This window comes from Odocoileus virginianus, chromosome 23, assembly GCF_023699985.2.
Source record: "Odocoileus virginianus isolate 20LAN1187 ecotype Illinois chromosome 23, Ovbor_1.2, whole genome shotgun sequence".
Classification (NCBI taxonomy): domain Eukaryota; kingdom Metazoa; phylum Chordata; class Mammalia; order Artiodactyla; family Cervidae; genus Odocoileus; species Odocoileus virginianus.
The window spans coordinates 26,504,594-26,524,293 of record NC_069696.1 but is presented as its reverse complement, the minus strand read 5'-3'; the positions used below and the strand labels follow the sequence as shown (position 1 = coordinate 26,524,293).

General features: G+C 40.2%; 1 protein-coding gene across 1 annotated transcript; it reads left to right on the top strand.

Moving 5' to 3' along the window:
• Positions 1 to 16,143: 16,143 nt before the first annotated feature.
• On the top strand, positions 16,144 to 18,919 carry LOC110125832 (dolichyldiphosphatase 1-like). Its single transcript, XM_070453066.1, has 2 exons — positions 16,144 to 16,194; positions 18,324 to 18,919. Exons 1-2 carry the CDS (start codon positions 16,144 to 16,146, stop codon positions 18,810 to 18,812), a joined length of 540 nt encoding a protein of 179 aa, XP_070309167.1. The 3' UTR covers positions 18,813 to 18,919.
• Positions 18,920 to 19,700: the final 781 nt, after the last annotated feature.

The window sequence follows — 19,700 nt, the reverse complement described above, 5'->3', positions numbered from 1 at the left end:
ATAGGAAATCTGTCTATGAATATATGTATATGAACACATATATTCATAGCATCCCCTGTTATTAGCATCACTCAGAGTGGTGTATTTGTTATGTTATGGTCAATGAACCAACATTGCTATGACATTCAAAGCCCATCATTTACATTATGGTTCAGTCTTGGTATGCATTCTGTGGGCTTGGACAAATGTAAAGTGACATGTACCCAGTATTTTCATGGCCCTAAAAATGCTGAGGGTACCATTTTAGGTTTACCAGTGAAGAAAGAACTAGAACCAATGGATGACATTTACGAAGAAGTCCATTTTATTTCTCTCAAAGGAAAAGCCTCTAAAATGACTTTCTAAAGTTGGGATTAACTTTGTTACAGTTGGTTCAATTTGATAATGAAAAATGAAAATGAGCTAAATTATTCACATCCAGGCTACTGGGAGACAGCTTAATACAGGGGTTAAGAGGGGGCCTTAATGCAGACTTCCTTTAAAAAATAGAGTCTACTTTACATGTAATATCTAGGGGTCAGTTGTGGTAGTGTTAAAAGCATGGTAATTATTATCATGTAAACCTGGATTTCATTGATTAACTGCAATTTGGGGCAAGTTACCTTCTTAACCACCCCCAAGCCTCAATTTTCTCACCTATGAAGTAGTGGTAATAATGGTACCTCTTCAATATGGTGTATGAATTAAATGAGAAAATTAAAGCACAATGCTTGATTCTAATAGTATTTTAGTGCTTACTGTTATAAGTGATTTCAGTTCAGTCGCTCATTCGTGTCTTACTCTTTGTGACCCCATGAAACGCAGCATGCCAGGCCTCCCTGTCCATCACCAACTCCCAGAGTTCACCCAAACTCATGTCCATTGAGTCGGTGATGCCATCCAACCATCTCATCCTCTGTCATCCCCTCCTGCCTTCAATCTTTCCCAGCATCAGGGTCTTTTCAAATGAGTCAGCTCTTTGCATCAGGTGGCCAAAGCGATTTACATATATGTAATATATGTGAGTTACACAAATCATCCTAAACTGGCTTAAAACAGCATTCGGAAGATTATGGCATCTGGTCCCATCGCTTCATGGCAAATAGATGGGGAAAAAATAGAAACAGTGACAGACTTTTGGGGTCCAAAATCACCACAGACAGTGACTACAGCCGTGAAATTAAAAGACACTTGCTCCCTGGGAGAAGAGCTATGACAAACGTAGGCAGCACATTAAAAAGCAGAGACGTTACTTTGCCAACATTGGTTCGTCCAGTCAAAACTGGTTTTTCCAGTAGTCATGTACAGATGTGAGTTGGACCATAAAGAAAGCTGAGCCCAGAAGAACTGATGCTTTTGAACTGGTGTTGAGAGTAGACTCTTGGAGTCCCTTGGACTGAAAGGAGATCCAGCCAGTCCGTCCTAAAGGAGATCAGTCCTGAATATTCATTGGAAGGACTGATGCTGAAGCTGAAGCTCCAATACTTTGGCCACCTGATGTGAAGAACTGACTCATTTGAAAAGACCCTGATGCTGGGAAAGATTGAAGCCAGGAAGAGAAGGGGATGACAGAGGATGAGATGGTTGGATGACATCACTGACTCGATGGACATGAGTTTGAGTAAGCTCTGGGAGCTGGTGATGGACAGGGATGCATGACATGCTACCATCTATGAAGTTGCAAAGAGTCAGACACGACTGAGCGACTGAACTGAGCCATAAGGTAGTGTTTCTGCACCTTGGCACTATAATTTGGGGCTGGAATATTCTGTGTTGTGGGAAGGTATTCCCTGGTAGCTCATTTAGTAAAGAATCTCTCCTGCAGTGCAGGAGACCCGGTTTGATCCCCGGGTCAGGAAGATCCCCTGGAGAAGGAAATGGCAAACCACTCCAGTATCCTTGCCTGGAAGAATCTATGGACAGAGAGCCTGGTGGGCTGCAGTCCATGGGTTGTAAATAGTTGGCACAACTGAGCAACTAACACACAGTGCATCATAGCATGTTTGCTAGCATCTCTGGCATCTACCCGCTTGATGCCAGTTACATACACCTCTCCCCAGTTTTGTCAACCCAGAATGTCTGCAGACATGTCAGATTTCTCCTGGGAGCAAAATCACCCCTGGTTGAGAACCACTGCTCTAAAGTATTTGAATCCTCATTTTACAGAAAAACTGAAACACACACAGAGGTCACACAGCTGCTAAGTAGTGAAAGGTTGTTGCTGAACCACGAGAGATGCCAGGATTCTTGGCTTCCGAAGGAGAAGAATTCAATCCGGGGCCAGAGACGAGGCTTGATCGCTCAGAGCTTTTGTGCAATAGAGCTATGTTAAAGTATAAAAGGGATAGAGAAAGCTTCTGACATAGACATCACAAGGGGGCAGAAAGAGTACCCCCCTTGCTAATGTTAGCTATGGAATTATATACTTTTTAATTACCTTTTACAGTGAATCAAAAGAATGTCTGGAGGTTGTAAAGACCTTACTAGATCCACTCCCATAATTTACATTTTAAGATAACAGGATTAGCCAGAAGGTTTTTTCCAGAAACTGTCCTCAAGCAGGATGCATTATTGTTTTATAATCCTAAGGAATGTAGAGGGAAAAAAAGTTTGTCCTTTCCTCCTTGAGAATTTCAGACTCCTCTCTTCTTGGGGACCCCTGGACTTCTTATCAACCTGCCTAGGAATTGACTCTCTCAATAGCAGAGTTGAGGTTCAACCCAAGCACCACAGCTCCTTAATCTGTCCTGTGCTACTATTGCTATAAATACTAACACTTATTGTTACATTTTTGTATCTTTAACATAAAATAATGTCAAAAATCACTGTTTCATTTAATGTTCCAGCATATTATGAGGATGTTCTTTTTTAAAATTTGGTGTAATTATCAGTTTGCATGTGTTCACTATTCTTGCATCCTGCTTACAATGTCTAACTTACAATGTTACTCCATCTTACATGTCTTTTTTTGTTTTTGTTTTTGACTTTCAACATTAACATTTTATTATGCAGGGACATCAAATGTCACTTATAATTTACATATATTTGAAGAAATTAACCAGTTATATGTATCCGTACCTGGCTCAAGATACCAACCTTAAAACATCTCAGAATTTTTACAGAAAGGGAGTCTAAACCACAGGTACTAAGTATACTTCTCAGGTCACATTTTTTAAATGACTCAGTCTGCTGAACAGAACAGAATGCTATACTCAACATTTTGCAATACCTATAAAGGGAAAGAAACTGAAAAAAAATACCTGAATTACTATGCTATATGAAGCTCAACACAGTACTGTAAATCAACCATACTTCAATTTTTAAAAATGACAATCTTAGGATGATAATCATATCTAGCTAGATGTAAGGAGAAAGGTTATTTTAATTTGTAATTCATTGTTTCGCTTTATTCGTGAATACTAAATTTACAACAAGCCAATGGTTTCCAAGCTTGCATTTCATAGAGCAGTTTAAAATCTTTTAAACTTTGTCAGGGATAGAAATGAGTCTTTCTGTGGAGGGAGATCCGGGGCCTCAAGATAGCCAGATAAAGACATGGAGGGGGAAAAAAAGACTATGTATTCTTACCATTATACAGAAGAACAGATACTTTAATGCCAAAAGAAGGAAAACATTGCAATCAAATTTATCAGCTGTCCTGCACCATGAGCAGAAAAGCAAAACCCTTGCTCTGGAGGAGCCAACAGCTGGAAGAAGTCTGGGTCTTTGGAGTTTATGGAGCTGCTCTTCCAGCTACAGACTGCCTGCTTCCAACTTGCTTTTGCCTGAGGAGGAAACAAATGCCTATTGCTGATATTTTGGGTGTGTGTCTCAGCAGCCAAATTTAATTTAGTAACACATTCTGTAAGACTTTATTGGGAAAATTACCATAAGGCAAAGCACCTGCTAGCAAATAACTGTTTTTAAAATTTTATTTGCTTATTTCTGGCAGCACTGGGTCTTGGTTGCTGTGTGTGGGCTTTCTCCTCTTGCAGCGAGCAGGGACTGCTCTCCAGTTGCAGTGCATGGGCTTCTCACTGTCGTGGCTTCTCTTGTGGAGCATGGGCTCTAGGGCTCGTGGGCTTCAGTAGTTGGGGCGCAGGGGCCAGCTGCCCTGAGGCATGTGGAATCTTCCCAGAGCAGGGATCAAACTCATGTCCCCTGCATCAGCAGTGGACCCCCAATCCCTGGGCCACCAGGAAAGTCCAGAAAATAACCTTTTATCTAATGGAGGAGATAGTCGTGAATGATAAATAGCAAAACAAGGTGCAGTAAAATCAAGACTGACTTCACTTCACTTGTGCAGTCAGAGCTCTTTGGTTGTTTTCTTATTCTCTGGGGAAACAAAAAATGGAATTGCTAAGATTCCTTAGGAATAGAGTGGATCACCAGTGAGCCCCTGACTAGTTAATATATAAACTCAGAAATACCCTGATGCTGGGAAAGATTGAAGGCAGAAGGAGAAGGGGACGACAGAGGATGAGATGGTTGGATGGCATCACTGACTCAATGGACATGAGTTTGAGTAAACTCCGGGAGTTGGTGATGGACAGGGAGGCCTAGCATGCTGCAGTCCATGGGGTCGCAAAGAGTCAGACATGACTGAGAGACTGAACTGACCTGAACTGATTCCACGGATCAGTATCCAAAATGCAAAACTCATGGACTCTTTGGGGCCGACATTGATAAAGAAAGCTAATTTTGTCTCATATAATGTTAACATTGGAAATGACCTTGGCTCAAGCATTTCTAGAGCCACTGAGACCCATGTGCTAATCTAATTTACCTAAATGTGACCAAGCTAGTTTACGGAGCTGATCTATTGGCTAGTGGTCTTTCAAACTAGCTAAAACAAAACAAAAATGAGGGATGATTTATTGGTGCACCCAACTGAAAAGCGTAGAAGTGGAACCGACATTAAGCAAGATTATATTCAGGAACAAAAAAATGTTACCAGAATATTCAAGGTTTTCTCTAACCCTCTAACTTTTCTGTCCTTAGTATATGTGTTTGATTTTGAGGTTCCTGTGGTGGTAAAAGTTCAGTCTCACATAATCTACTAATGAGATCTACTTGGAAACTACCTATGCTTCCTAGAAGCTTCAGGAAATATCTCATTGTATCCTACTCTCACTGAGTCAAATGCACATCCCTGGACCTGTCTCCATGGCCTAGAAGATACTGTGCTCACACTGACTAGTGACTTTGTTTTTCTGGAGCCAGAGCCCAGGAAAGCTGAGTGGTAGAGGAAAGTGTCTGAGAAGAAATTTAAAATGTTCTTACCAAACATTGGGGGAAAATAGATGATAAATGATAAAAACAATAGATGTCAAATCTCAACACCTAATCTGTGATCTTTCCAACACCCTATTTTATTGCCTAGTGTTACTGTCCTCCAATAGCTAACCTGGGCTTCCCAGGTGACACTAGTGGTAAAGAATCATCAGTGCAGGAGACGTAAGAGACGCAGGTTTGATCCCTGGGTCGAGACGATCTCCTGGAGGAGGAAATGGCAGCCCGTTCCTGTATTCTTTGTTGGAAAATTCCATGGGCAGAGGAGCCTGGTGTGCTAGAATCCATGGGGTCACAAAGAGTCGGATAGGACTGAGCGACTAAGCAGCAATAGCCAATGTAATAAGTGCTTTCAGTTATATCTGGATTCTGCCTTAGTGAAGGTTTTTTGTTTTGGTATGGTTTTTTTTAGGTCAATTGCACATCTTATAAGGGGAAACTATGACATTTTCCACTGTAATGTCTGACTCAACCTGGTTTCTATTTTTATTGGAGCTCCCACATAGAAACCCTAGTGATTACTTTAGGAAACTGAAAGATCAAAGGAAAGTAGGAATTCTGCACTGTTTTGGAGCAAACAGGTCTATGTGAATAAAATTAAGGCAAAAATTAAAAGAAGAAGCCATACAACACTAACTCAGCCAAGACACAAATGTTTATTGAGTGTTTATTTAGCATATATAGCTTCTAGTTGTCATGGTGAAAGTCAAAAGACAAAGTCCACATCTAAGGGAAATAAAATATATAGAAGTGTGGTAATTTGTGTGTTTAATATAGCACACAGAAAATTACACTTGGGTCCAAATGTCACACTTGCAGAGGGAGTCATTGTTCTTACTCAAATCCATGTGATCACAATGTCATATTCTTCCATTTAAGTTGTAGTGAATAAGGACATAAATGTAGAAAACGAGTCCCCCAAATTGTCAAAACCTACACATGTACATTATTATGATAAAACCACAGTACAGTGGTAAAACCTGAAGTGCCATGAAAGTTCTTAAAAGTAAATCTCAGTGGACTAAGATATACTTTATGGAGATGATTTAGATAATAAGATTTAGATAAGTGGAAAAGATTATGAATAACTCAACAGCATGACTAGAAAAAACATTGTATACATGCCCCACACCCTAAAACATGACAATCTGTAAAGTAATCAAAGATTTAAATGCAGGAAGAAAAAAACAAGTATGTTCTAAAAGAAAATAGTACATTCCTTTCTTACCTTGGCTTGGGAGGGACTTCCTAATTAAGTCTCCAAATCTAGAGTCATTAAAAAAAATATTGGTCCAATTCAACCACAGAGAAAAAGAAAAACCTGCTTGGAAATACAATGCAAACAAAGTCAAAAAACAACAACATGCTGGGGGAAATTATCAACTAAAATCTCAGGCAAAGGATTAATATCTCTACTGTATGTGGATTTCTTAAAAATTGATTTTTTGAATGCCATAGGAAAAGAATCAAAGATATGCATGAACAGTTCACAAAAATAAAGAAAATTACTATGAAATATGTGAAAAAATTCCCAGCTTCATTTAAGAAGTTCAGGTTAGGGACTTCCCTGGTGGTCCAGTGGTTAAGAATCAGCCTTCCAATGCAGGGGATGCAAGTTTGAGCCCTTGTCAGGGAATTAAGATCCCACGTGCCACAGGGCAACTAAGTCTGAGCACTGCAGTGAGAGACTGAGCACTCTAGAGCCAGTACTCTGTAACAAGTTAAGGCTCCCTCATGAGCCTTAACTAGAGAAAGCTGGTGCACCACAACAAAGACCCAGAACAGCGAAACGTTTTTTTTTTAAAGAAGTGCACGTTAAAAGTGATATACCACTTTTCACCTAGGAGGAAAAATCCCAATGTTTGCTCACACTCCATAATAATAACATGCCGATAGGGTGGGGAAGTGGAACTCATATACTTCTGGAAGGAGCATGAATTAATGTAACACTTATGAAGGGCAATTGAGCAACATCAATCAGGTTGTAAAAGCGAATGACTTTGATTCAGAACTTCTAGTTTTGAAACTTAATCTTGCTTGTTAGCACAAGAGGGACACAATGTATGTGTTAGTTTAATCAGGCAACATTGTCTATAAGAGCAAAAGATGGAAAACAATTGAACTATCTTTCAAAGGAAGACTGTTAGAGTATATTGTTTCACTCAATGGACTATTATTCTACTGTGTAAATGAATCAGCATCCTCTCTACGTATCAATACAAGAAGATGGATTGATAGGCAAAAAGAATAGCTTGCAGAAAAATGGAAGGAACAAGAGGACATATTTGACATTGAGTATATGTACGTTAAGAAACTGTAAGGGAGGAGAGATAAATTAGGAGTGTGGGATTAACATAAACACACTACTATATATATAAAATTGGTAAACAACAAGGACCTACTATATAGCATAGGGAACTGTGTACTCAATATCTTGTAATAACCTAAAATGGAAAATAATCTGGGAAAGAATACTTATAATTGAGGCACTTTGCTGTACATTTGGAACTAATGCAACATTTTTTAGCACGTATTTATTCGGCTGCCTCTGGTCCCAGCTGTGGCATGTGGGATCCTTCGTGGCAGTGAATGGACTGTAGTTGCGGTGCACAGACTCAGTAGCTGTGGCTCCCAGACTTACTTTCTCCATAGCACATGGGTTCTTAGTTCCCCAACCAGGGATCGAACCTGGGTCCCCCGCATTGCAAGGTGGATTCTTAACCACTGAACCATTAGGGAAGTCCCAACATTGTAAATTAACTATACTTCAATTTTTTAAAAAGTTGTAAGGTTATAAAAAATATCCTATGTATCTTTACAGTGAACTAGTAATGGTTGGGGATGGAGAGAGGGGCTGTGGTAAGACCTGGGCATATGAAAGGGCATCTTAGGGTATAATTTTTATACTTTTATGGCTTTTGAATCAGATGAATGTATTGATGATTAAAGTGAATTCAAGTTTTTTAAATAAAAAATTGTTAAAATTGGTTTCAAGGTAAAAAAAAAAAAGCAGCAAAGACATTAAAATCTTCAGAAATTTTTATAAATTAATTTTGTCTTATGTTTTCATCTTTTCCCCAGCCTCCTACACTGTGGGAAAATAGCAAGAGTAAGATAATCTTTTTGTAAAACTTTTAATTTTGTATTAGGGTGTAGTCAATTAACAAAAAAATGTTGTGATAGTTTCAAGGAAAGAGTGAAGGGACTCAACCATACAGATACATGGATCCATTCTCTCCCAAGCCCTCCTCCCATTCCGGCTGCCACATAACATGAGCAGAGCTCCATGTGCTTATACAGTAGGTCCTTGTTAGTTCTCCATTTTAATTAAAGAAGCATGTACATGTCCATCCCAAGCTCCCTAACTATCCATTCCCCCACCTCTTTCCCAGCAACCATAAACTCAAAGAACAATATAATCTTTTATGAAGTGTTCTTTACAAATATTCTGAGGGCTCTAGTGAATTTTTTTTTTTTAAATAATGTTCTTGCCTAGATCATAAAGTAAAACAACCCATGACACTCAGGTCATTAGATTGTAAGAGTTATTTGCTATTGTTTATAGAAGTCAGAGTTCACAAAGCTTTTTCTAGATCTCCAATTTTCTTTGGGAAATTTTGGAGATTCTACAGAACATAAGGTATTTTCATTGTAAGACAACTTATAAGCAGTATTATAAGACAAATTCTGTGTCTCCTTTCAAGCCCACGGAACAGGGTGATTTTGAATAGACACTGTTTTTCAGAGTCTAGCATTGAGACACTTCTTTTCTTATTTCTAGATTAATAGACACTAATGGTTAAAGAACTACCTTTCTCTTTAAATATTCTGTATTACTTTATCTGCGCTCAGATAATAAGGAACAAATTTTACCATCTTAAGTCAATAAATTTAGCTGAGTGATATGGAGGAAAAATGAATTCTAACACCCTTAGACAACAGATTTAATTTAATTTGAAACAACCAAGAAATTTTACTATTTAGAGATCAGAGAAATAAAACGTGTGTGTATATTGATATGACTTTTTTATGTTTAGCCTAAGGCACACAACACTACACGTGTGTGCAAATGTTATGCTTCCAAAGCCATGGATCTTCTACTTCAAATCCATGTGATGAGATTATTCTGAGATAAATCTGGTTTGGGGCGAAAACAGCTTTCTAAGAAATATAGAAAATCCTGAGGTTTTTAGAAGGGTTAAATATACAGGAAGTTTTCCTTCCAAGGGAAAAAAATTCAAACAGAAGGTGATGACAACTCACTTTTCAGGTTATCTCTTGTTTATTCTACTGGCATGGTATTTGGCCGCCTGCATTACCAAACACTCAAGGTTGCTGGGCATGTCCTCTTAGCCACGAGGAACTAGCTAGCTGGCTGAAAATTATGACGCCCACCTGATACCAGGCAGCTGGTGCTTTCAATTCTTGTTGAAGACATCCGTGGTCATTTCTAATCAATTACATAATTCTAGAACAATGCACAGGATATTTTTAACAGTAGACAAAAACAACACATATATTAGCCAAGGGGTTTACAAGGAAACATCATGAGCTTATTTAAAATTTAAAGATTTATTACAGTTTGTTTCTAGCTCTAAAAATAATGTGAGGGAGGGGAGATGGGAGAGGAAAAAAAGTGTGCTAAAAAATTTGTGTGAAAAGCTTTACACAAGCAGGATGAATGTTATAGTTCACGTATATATTTATAGGATGGATTTTTTAGGTTAAAAGGCCTATTTTATACATAAATATTGTATCTATGCCCATTCCATACAGATACATAAAAGACATGTATGTTTTTTCTGTATGTTAATTTTGGACACCTTGCAAACTCAGTAATATATTTACATCTCAGTTTTAAATTCAGTTCTGTTCAGTTCAGTCAGTCAGTCAAGTCCAGCTATTTTCGACCCCATAGACTGCAGCAAGTCAGGTTTCCCTGTCCATCACCAACTCCTGGAGCTTGCTCAAACTCATTTTAAATTAGATGCCTATTAAATGGTTTCCTCCATGTTTCAACCCATACACTAGTCAGATCTTTAAAATTTTAATAGTAATCATATCTTTGAATATTCTAAAGTGTTTTAAAGAGAAAATCTGCTAAGAAATTGGTTTTGCTTTTTATTTTGTAAGCATCAAGAATGGAATGAGAGATGATGTCTTGTTTTATGTGGACATATTTAAGGCTAAATTATACTGCAAGGAATTTTGTCTATGATAGTAACAGTTTTCACTTTAGTCCTGAATATCCTTTATCCTCATTCTTATTTTTTTTTCAGTCCTACTTCAGAATTGTGCTACCTTCATACTATTATATGAATCATTGTAAGCCATGTGAAATATTGTCTAAAAAATGTATACTTTAAATAAGTCAAACTACATAAAGAACAGTAACAAGAAAATCTTCAGACTTTTATTGACTGTCATGTTCCAGACGTTGTGCTAGGGGCTGAGAATTAAAGGTGAAAACAGCACAATTCCACCTTTAACCATCTTAGAAGAAATAGAGGCAAATAGGAAATTGCTATAAAATACAATATGACAAAGTAGCCAGGGATACATCCAGGGCATTAAAGAAACAGCTGGACCAAGGCTTTCTGAAACTCCACTTTCCTAAGGTCTCCTTAGATATTCTTCCTTAAGGGATATCTTGAGGTCACTTAGAGGTGCTGGCTGGGGGCCCAGAATGAGCAGCGCTTAGACTATTCCTGGCAAAGGGGACAGTAACTGCCCAGGGAGAAATTCAGGTCTGGGGGTTTTGAAATGCAGCCTGATGGCCCTGGAACATTAGATTCTTGGTTCTGCATGTTAGATGGTGAGGCTGGGGCAGGTGAGGGGAGGTGGCTATTTCACAGAGATTCCACTACTAAAAGTGGCCACAAAACACAGGGCATCACAAAATCGACAGTGGGTGCTGACACTGTGGAGCCCTACACCAAGGTCACAGATATGGGGCCCTTTACCAAGGTCACAGAACAAAAAACTCCGTCATTGACTGAGCCCCATAAAAACTGTTGCCTTGAGCCTCCTGATCTAAACTGGTCAGCTCCCCGACTTTAGCACCCTAACAAATCACTTACTGCCACCCTTCCCGCAGGCATTTTCTTTGTCTTGAGGCTATAAAAATTAGCTACCAGCCCTCGAAAGGTGTCAGCTCTCCCTTGAACCAGCCCATTGTTCTAATAGCGTCTCCTGCTCTAATAAACTCTATTATCCTCTCATTCTGCTCATGTCTGAAAATTTTTTTCCAACCCATGCATGGACCACAATAGGCATTATTTAGACGCTGAATAATTATGGACTTCTGGCCTTATTGGGCTTATGAATAATGTATCTGTTAAACTCTACATAAAGATATTCATTGAGTTACATGTATTTTTATAAAGAAAAATCATCTCTTTCCTCTTCTTCCTCCATTACTTAACTTGAGAATGGACTGCAAGTACACATGGAGACCTCAGACTCAAGTGAGAAACACATCATTTCCAAAGGAAGGATTTTCCAGGGAAGGCAGAGTTCCTGGTTCTTATCAAGTACTAATACTTCCAATTTCCTTGCATGCCAGTAGTGGCTTAGAAAGATGGGTGCATCTCTGCATTATCCTTTCCCCGCCTCTTTTCCTTGTTCCATTAATCCATTCCACATCTTCTATATTTCCCCTATTATTTTTTAAATTGTGCCATTTCAACATTTCACTCATACTTGATAACTGAAACTTTCCTGATTTTGCTTCTAGAAAGTGCCTAAATATGTTGAAATCAGCCTAGGCCTCCCTCGAGAAACAGATTTGTACATTCATGAATCTAACCATTAATTTCAAATGAGTACTTACTTCCCTTGTGACTCAGCTGGTAAAGAATCCACCTGCAATGCGGGAGACCTGGGTTCGATCCCTGGGTTGGGAAGATCCCCTGGAGAAGGGAATGGCTACCCACTCCAGTATTCTGGCCTGGAGAATTCCATGGACTCTGTAGTCCATGGGATTACAAAGAGTCTGACACGACTGAGGACCTTTCAATTACCGAGTACCAGGCAATGTAACAAGCACTGCAGATAGAGCGGATAACCACAGACATGAGCCTAGTGGACAAAAAGATTCCACTCAAATACATGTGTGCCGCCCTTCTTGCTTCTACTTGAGCTTAGTCTCCGGCATTGCCAGGCAGACTAGCTCATGTAGAAGCAAGAAAGGAAACCTTACACCACCAGACAATTTTTGGAGGTCTTGTGAGATTAAGCAAGACCAAAAAAAAAAAAAAAATAATAATTACACAGTTAGATATATTGAATGTGTAATTACAAACTGTAATGCATATTATGAGGAAAGTGTGCCTTGCTTCAGGGAACAATAGAGGGCTTCTCTCTGGGACAGGTACACTTGATCTGAAGGGGAAAGATTTGAGGAGCATTCTAGGCAGAGAGCAAAGTATGTACAACCAAGACTCTGGCAGAAAGAACCATGATCTATTTAAGAAACTGAAAGAAAGTCAGTGAGGAGGGGGCTCAAAGGGGGGGAAAACTTGATAAAAAAGAAGCTGTGGAAGTACACAGGAGGTGGATTCTGTAAGAACTTATAAGTCAGGCTTCTGATCTGAATATGTAGCCTAAGAACCTGAAGGCAATTGAGAGTTCTGAGTTTGAGTGTGACTTGATCCAATTTGCACTTTTCAAACAAATAAAAAACACCAAACAAATAAACAGCACAACATTTTAGTTGTCAAGTGACAAGAGTGAATCCTGGAAACGATTACAAGAGATGACTGTAACTTAGACTAGGATAGCTCAGTCGGTAAAGAATCTGCCTGCAATGCAGGAGACTTGGGTTCAATCCCTGGGTTGGGAAGATCCCCTGGAGAAGGGAAAGGCTACCCACTCCAGTATTCTGGCCTGAAGAATTCCATGGACAGTCCATGGGGTCACAGAGAGTTGAACATGACTGAGCAATTTTCACTTTCATTTAGACTAGGATGATGATGGCAGATAGAGAAGCTGAAGAATTTTGGAGATATTTACCAGGCTGCATTGACAAGGGCTTAAGAAAAACAGGCAGAGCAGTTTCTAGAGCCAGACCTCTTGATGTAAATTGTAGCTCTGACACCTGTTAGCTGTGTGATGTTGAACCAATGCATTAACCTTTGCCCCATTTTTCTCATGTGTAAAATGGGTAAAATATTGGTCCTTCCCGGAACATACCTCAACATAATAAAAGCTATATATGACAAACCCACAGCAAGCATCACCCTCAATGGTGAAAAATTGAAAGCATTTCCCCTGAAATCAGGAACAAGACAAGGGTGTCCACTCTCACCACTACTATTTAACATAGTTTTGGAAGTTTTGGCCACAGCAATCAGGGCAGAAAAAGAAGTAAAAGGAATCCAGATAGGAAAAGAAGACGTGAAACTCTCTCTGTTTGCAGATGACATGATCCTCTACATAGAAAACCCTAAAGACTCTACCAGAAAATTACTAGAGCTAATCAATGACTACAGTAACGTTGCAGGATATAAAATTAACACACAGAAATCTCTTGCATGCCTATACACTAACAATGAGAAAACAGAAAGAGAAATTAAGGAAACAATACCATTCACCACTGCAACAAAAAGAATAAAATACTTAGGAGTATATCTACCTAAAGAAACAAAAGACCTATACATAGAAAACTATAAAACACTGATGAAAGAAATCAAAGAGGACACAAACAGATGGAGAAATATACCGTGTTCATGGATTGGAAGAATCAATATTGTCAAAATGGCTATACTACCCAAAGTAATCTATAGATTCAATGCAATCCCTATCAAACTACCAATGGTATTTTTCACAGAACTAGAACAAATAATTTCACAATTTGTATGGAAATACAAAAAACCTCGAATAGCCAAAGTAATCCTGAGAAAGAAGAATGGAACTGGAGGAATCAATCTGCCTGACTTCAGACTCTACTACAAAGCCACAGTCATCAAGACAGTATGGTACTGGCACAAAGACAGAAATATAGATCAATGGAACAGAATAGAAAGCCCAGAGATAAATCCATGAACCTATGGTCACCTTATCTTCGACAAAGGAGGCAAGGATATACAATGGATAAAAGATAACCTCTTTAACAAGTGGTGCTGGGAAAACTGGTCAACCACCTGTAAAAGAATGAAACTAGAACACTTTCTAACACCATACACAAAAATAAACTCAAAATGGATTAAAGATCTAAATGTAAGACCAGAAACTATCAAACTCCGAGAGGAGAACATAGGCAAAACACTCTCCGACATAAATCACAGCAGGATCCTCTATGACCCACCTCCCAGAATATTAGAAACAAAAGCAAAAATAAATAAATGGGACCTAATGAAACTTAAAAGCTTTTGCACAACAAAGGAAACTATAAGCAAGGTGAAAAGACAGCCCTCAGAGTGGGAGAAAATAATAGCAAATGAAGCAACAGACAAAGGATTAATCTCAAAAATATACAAGCAACTCCTCCAGCTCAACTCCAGAAAAATAAATGACCCAATCCAAAAATGGGCCAAAGAACTCAACAGACATTTCTCCAAGGAAGACATACAGATGGCTAACAAACACATGAAAAGATGCTCAACATCACTCATTATCAGAGAAATGCAAATCAAAACCACAATGAGGTACCATCATACACCAGTCAGGATGGCTGCTATCCAAAAGTCTACAAGCAATAAATGCTGGAGAGGGTGTGGAGAAAAGGAACCCTCTTACACTGTTGGTGGGAATGCAAATTAGTACAGCCACTATGGAAAACAGTGTGGAGATTTCTTAAAAAGCTGGAAATAGAACTGCCATATGACCCAGCAATCCCACTTCTGGGCATACACACCAAGGAAACCAGATCTGAAAGAGACATGTGCACCCCAATGTTCATCGCAGCACTGTTTATAATAGCCAGGACATGGAAGCAACCCAGATGCCCATCAGCAGACGAATGGATGAGGAAGCTCTGGTACATATACACCATGGAATATTACTCAGCCATTAAAAAGAATTCATTTGAATCAGTTCTAATGAGATGGATGAAACTGGAGCCCATTATACAGAGCGAAGTAAGCCAGAAAGATAAAGACCATTACAGTATACTAACACATATATATGGAATTTAGAAAGATGGTAATGATAACCCTATATGCAAAACAGAAAAAGAGACTCAGATGTATAGAACAGACTTGTGGACTCTGGGAGAAGGCGAGGGTGGGATGTTTCAAGAGAACAGCATTGAAACATGTATATTATCTAGGGTGAAACAGATCACCAGCCCAGGTTGGGTACATGAGACAAGTGCTCGGGCCTGGTGCACTGGGAAGACCCAGAGGGATTGGGTGGAGAGGGAGGTGGGAGGGGGGACTGGGATGGGGAATACATGTAAATCCATGGCTAATTCATTTCAATGTATAACAAAAACTACTGTAATGATGTAAAGTAATTAGCCTCCAACTAATAAAAATAAATGGAAAAAAAAAATATTTGTCCTTCCCACCCAGGGTTGTTGTGAGAACTAAATACTTGAGAGACATAAGGCACCTAGTCCATTGGCGGACACCAGAGCTCTAGAAATGTGTGGATGCTCTCAGCCTAGATACAAAGTAGGTCAGTGGCGAAAAGGGAGGTGCCCTGGGCTACTCATAAATACATTCAGTGCATTAGAATGTGACTTGAATTGGTTTAGGAGGAATCACAAAGGAACATGAACTTGTTAGGCTCTAAACTGGCAACAGTTTGGAGAAATGATCTGTGTTGTGCTCAAGGAGAGAAGCTTTTTTTTCAGTTCAGACCCCAAAGAGGAAATTACTCTCCCTTCAAAAAGTGATTTAAAACAATAGAACTCGATTTCGCCGAGGAATGTTGAACATCAAAGAGAAAAATCACAAGTGGGTACCCTTATTACCTCAGGTAATAAGGAATTAGCAGTAGCTTCCTTAGGAAGCTATTGACACACCCAATCATCCACCCTTTCAGCAAATACTTCCAGACTGTGTGCAATATGTCAGGCAATTTGTGCAGTGCAGGATAGGGAAGTGACTATAACAGAGTTATGTCTGTTATAACCATGTTACAACAGATTAGTGAATATTAGTATGGAAGCATTAAGCAAATCCAAGAAATTATTTTAAATAAAACACTATACTTGAAATTAACAAATTTAAAAAGGAAATAAAATTGATAAAGAAAAACAGGAAAAATAGGAAAAGTTAATAAACACAATAAGGGCTGTGTTTTAGAGTTCAAGAGCAAACATTCTATTAAAATATTAATACTTAAAGCAGTCTCATAAGAGTCACTGATAGACACTTGTCATGATTATTTGGCAATGCTTAGTATATTCTAGCTCTTACAATCAAAGAAGAATGAGATGTGCTATAAATATTAAGAAAGAATTACCACCTTGATATGATTGCCTACCTAAAAATATTCAAGAAACACTATTAAAAACCTATCAGTGCTAATAACACAATGTAATATGGCAGATACAAGAGAACTGTAAACATCAACTACATTTCTTTATACTAGAAATTTAAAGTTGAAATTCATTTCACATATCACACTAAAGATAAAGAATTTAAAATAACACATGAAAAGATGCCCAACATCACTCATTATCAGAGAAATGCAAATCAAAACCACAATGAGGTACCATCTCACACGGGTCAGAATGGCTGCTATCAAAAAGTTTACAAACAATACATGCTGGAGAGGGTGCGGAGAAAAAGGAACCCTCTTACACTGTTGGTGGGAATGCAAACTAGTACAGCCACTATGGAGAACAGTGTGGAGATTCCTTAAAAAAAATGGAAATAAAAGTGCCATATGACCCAGCAATCCCACTGCTGGGCACACACACCGAGGAAACCAGAATTGAAAGAGACACGTGCACCCCAATATTCATCGCAGCACTGTTTATAATAGCCAGGACATGGAAGCAACCTGGTTGTCCATCAGCAGACGAATGGATGAGGAAGCTGTGGTACAGATACACTATGGAATATTACTCAGCTATTAAAAAGAATGCATTTGAATCAGTTCTAATGAGGTGGATGAAACTGGAGCCCATTATACAGAGTGAAGTAAGCCAGAAAGATAAAGACCAATACAGTATACTAACACATATATATGGAATTTAGAAAGATGGTAATGATGACACTATATGCGAGACAGCAAAAGATACACAGATGTAAAGAACAGACTTTTAGACTCTGTGGGAGAAGGCGAGGGTGGGATGATTTGAGAGAATAGCATTGAAACATGAATATTATCATATGTGAAACAGATTGCCAGTCCAGGTTCGATGCATGAGACAGGGTGCTCGGGGCTGGTGCACTGGGATGACCCAGAGGGACAGGATGGGGAGGGAGGTGGGAGGGGGGTTCAGGATGAGGAACACATGGATACCCATGGCTGGTTCATGTGAATGTATGACAAAAAACCACCACACTATTGTAAAGTAATTAGCCTCCAATTAAAATAAATAAAAATAAATAAATAAACAAAAGAATTTAAAATACCCATGAATAAATTAAATGAGAAGGTGAAGTAAAAGTAAAATTTTATATGATGAAAATTATAAATTTACTAATCATAAGTAATAATAAAATAACTTTATAATTGATGAAATTTATTAATGAAAGGATGCAATTTCAGAGAAATTTATATTTCTGGGTGGAAAGACAATATCCTAAAGATATCCATCCTTCAGTTCAGTTCAGTCAGTTGTGTCCGACTCTTTGTGACACCCATGGGCTGCAGCATGCCAGGCTTCCGTATCCATCACCAACTCCCAGAGCTTGCTCAAACTCATGTCCATCAAGTCAGTGATGCCATTCAACTATCTCATCCTCAGTCATCCTCTTCTTTGCCTGCCTTACCAATATAAAATAACTTGAATCCCAGGCAAAATCTGAATGAACTAATGTTTTGGTGTTTGGTTTGGTGGGGTGAGAGCTGTGAGGGGAGGGTGATTGTTTTGGTGGTGATGGATTCATCCAAATGCAATGGAATTAGATGATACATTTAAAGTAAGATAGAAACACGTCATCCAGGAGCCACGACCCTGTGGAGGCCCTCACCCAGCAGTGAGCACCAAGTACGGGATGCCCTCCAGCCACTCCCAGTTTATGTGGTTCTTCTCCGTCTACTCCTTCCTTTTTCTGTATTTAAGAATGCACCAAACGAACAACGCCAGGTTCCTGGACTTGCTGTGGAGGCATGTGCTGTCACTGGGTCTCCTCACTGTGGCCTTTCTAGTCTCCTATAGCAGGGTCTACCTGCTGTACCACACCTGGAGCCAAGTGCTCTATGGGGGCATCGCTGGAGGCCTGATGGCCATCGCCTGGTTCGTCTTCACCCAGGAGGTCCTCACCCCGCTGTTCCCTAGGATAGCAGCCTGGCCTATCTCTGAGTTCTTCCTAATCCGAGACACGAGCCTTATTCCCAACGTCCTCTGGTTTGAATACACAGTAACCCGGGCAGAAGCCAGGAACAGACAACGCAAGCTGGGGACGAAGCTGCAGTGACGGGTGAGCGTGGCTGGCTCCAGCCTCCAGATCTGGCCTGCACGATTCCTTGCAGGATGGATGGGATGACAGTCAGAGGGACGAAGCAGAGACCTCTACAGACCCAAGTCACCGAGTGGAGCCTTTTTTTTTGCTTATTTTAATTTTGATGAACAGAGTGGACCAAAGGGCTGAGCCAGCCCCTCAGCCAAGACCCTGGAGGGCCTGCTGCTGGGGGGGGTGGCCTTATGGCCAGAGACCCTCACAGTGCTGCTGCCAGCCCCCAGTCGGGCAGAGCGTGCCCTTGGCATGGGCACCGGGGTGTGGGGTAGAGGAGGAGGGCTCGCACCTCTGGTCACAGGGCCAGGAAATCCAGGTGGCGTGAAAAGTGCACACTATTTATTTTTGGGTTTTGTCAAAGGCAGATGGGATTTTGGAGAGGAGGCTAGAAGAGCCTGCTGTGCGGGGGCCTCCCTGCGTACTGAGGCGCCCAGGTCAGCTCCCCAGGCCCTTTGCCTTGGGCCCAAGAGGTGGCCTGCCTGGGGGCCCCAGGGGAGGGAGCATCCCCACGTCCTTCCTGGCGCCAATGCCATTCCAGAACCTCGGTCAGTGTTTCCTGCGTGGGGATGGGCCCAGAGAGAGCGCGTGTCTGGCGCTGCTGTCCTTGTGTCCTGCCCGCATCGACCCTGCACCACAAGGGCTTTCTCTGGTCCCCTGTCCCCAAGACAGTGGTCCCTCTCTGACAGAAAGAGCCTGCACATGTGGGTGAGCAAACCCAAGCTGTTTACAGCTCTTTCCTGTCCCGCCGTCCAGTAGTGGTTCGTCTTCATCTCCACCCAGACAAACTGCAGAGGGAGTGGGAACTGGCGGGGGGAGTGAGGCGGTGGTGTCTACTGTCTCACCCCCCAG

Bases quoted from the DNA above. Each gene is read 5' to 3' on its own strand.
- LOC110125832 (XM_070453066.1), top strand. From the start codon at position 16,144: ATGTTGAACATCAAAGAGAAAAATCACAAGTGGGTACCCTTATTACCT. The intron at 16,195-18,323 runs GTAATAAGGAAT...AAAGTAAGATAG, and splicing joins GGGTACCCTTATTACCTCAG to AAACACGTCATCCAGGAGCC.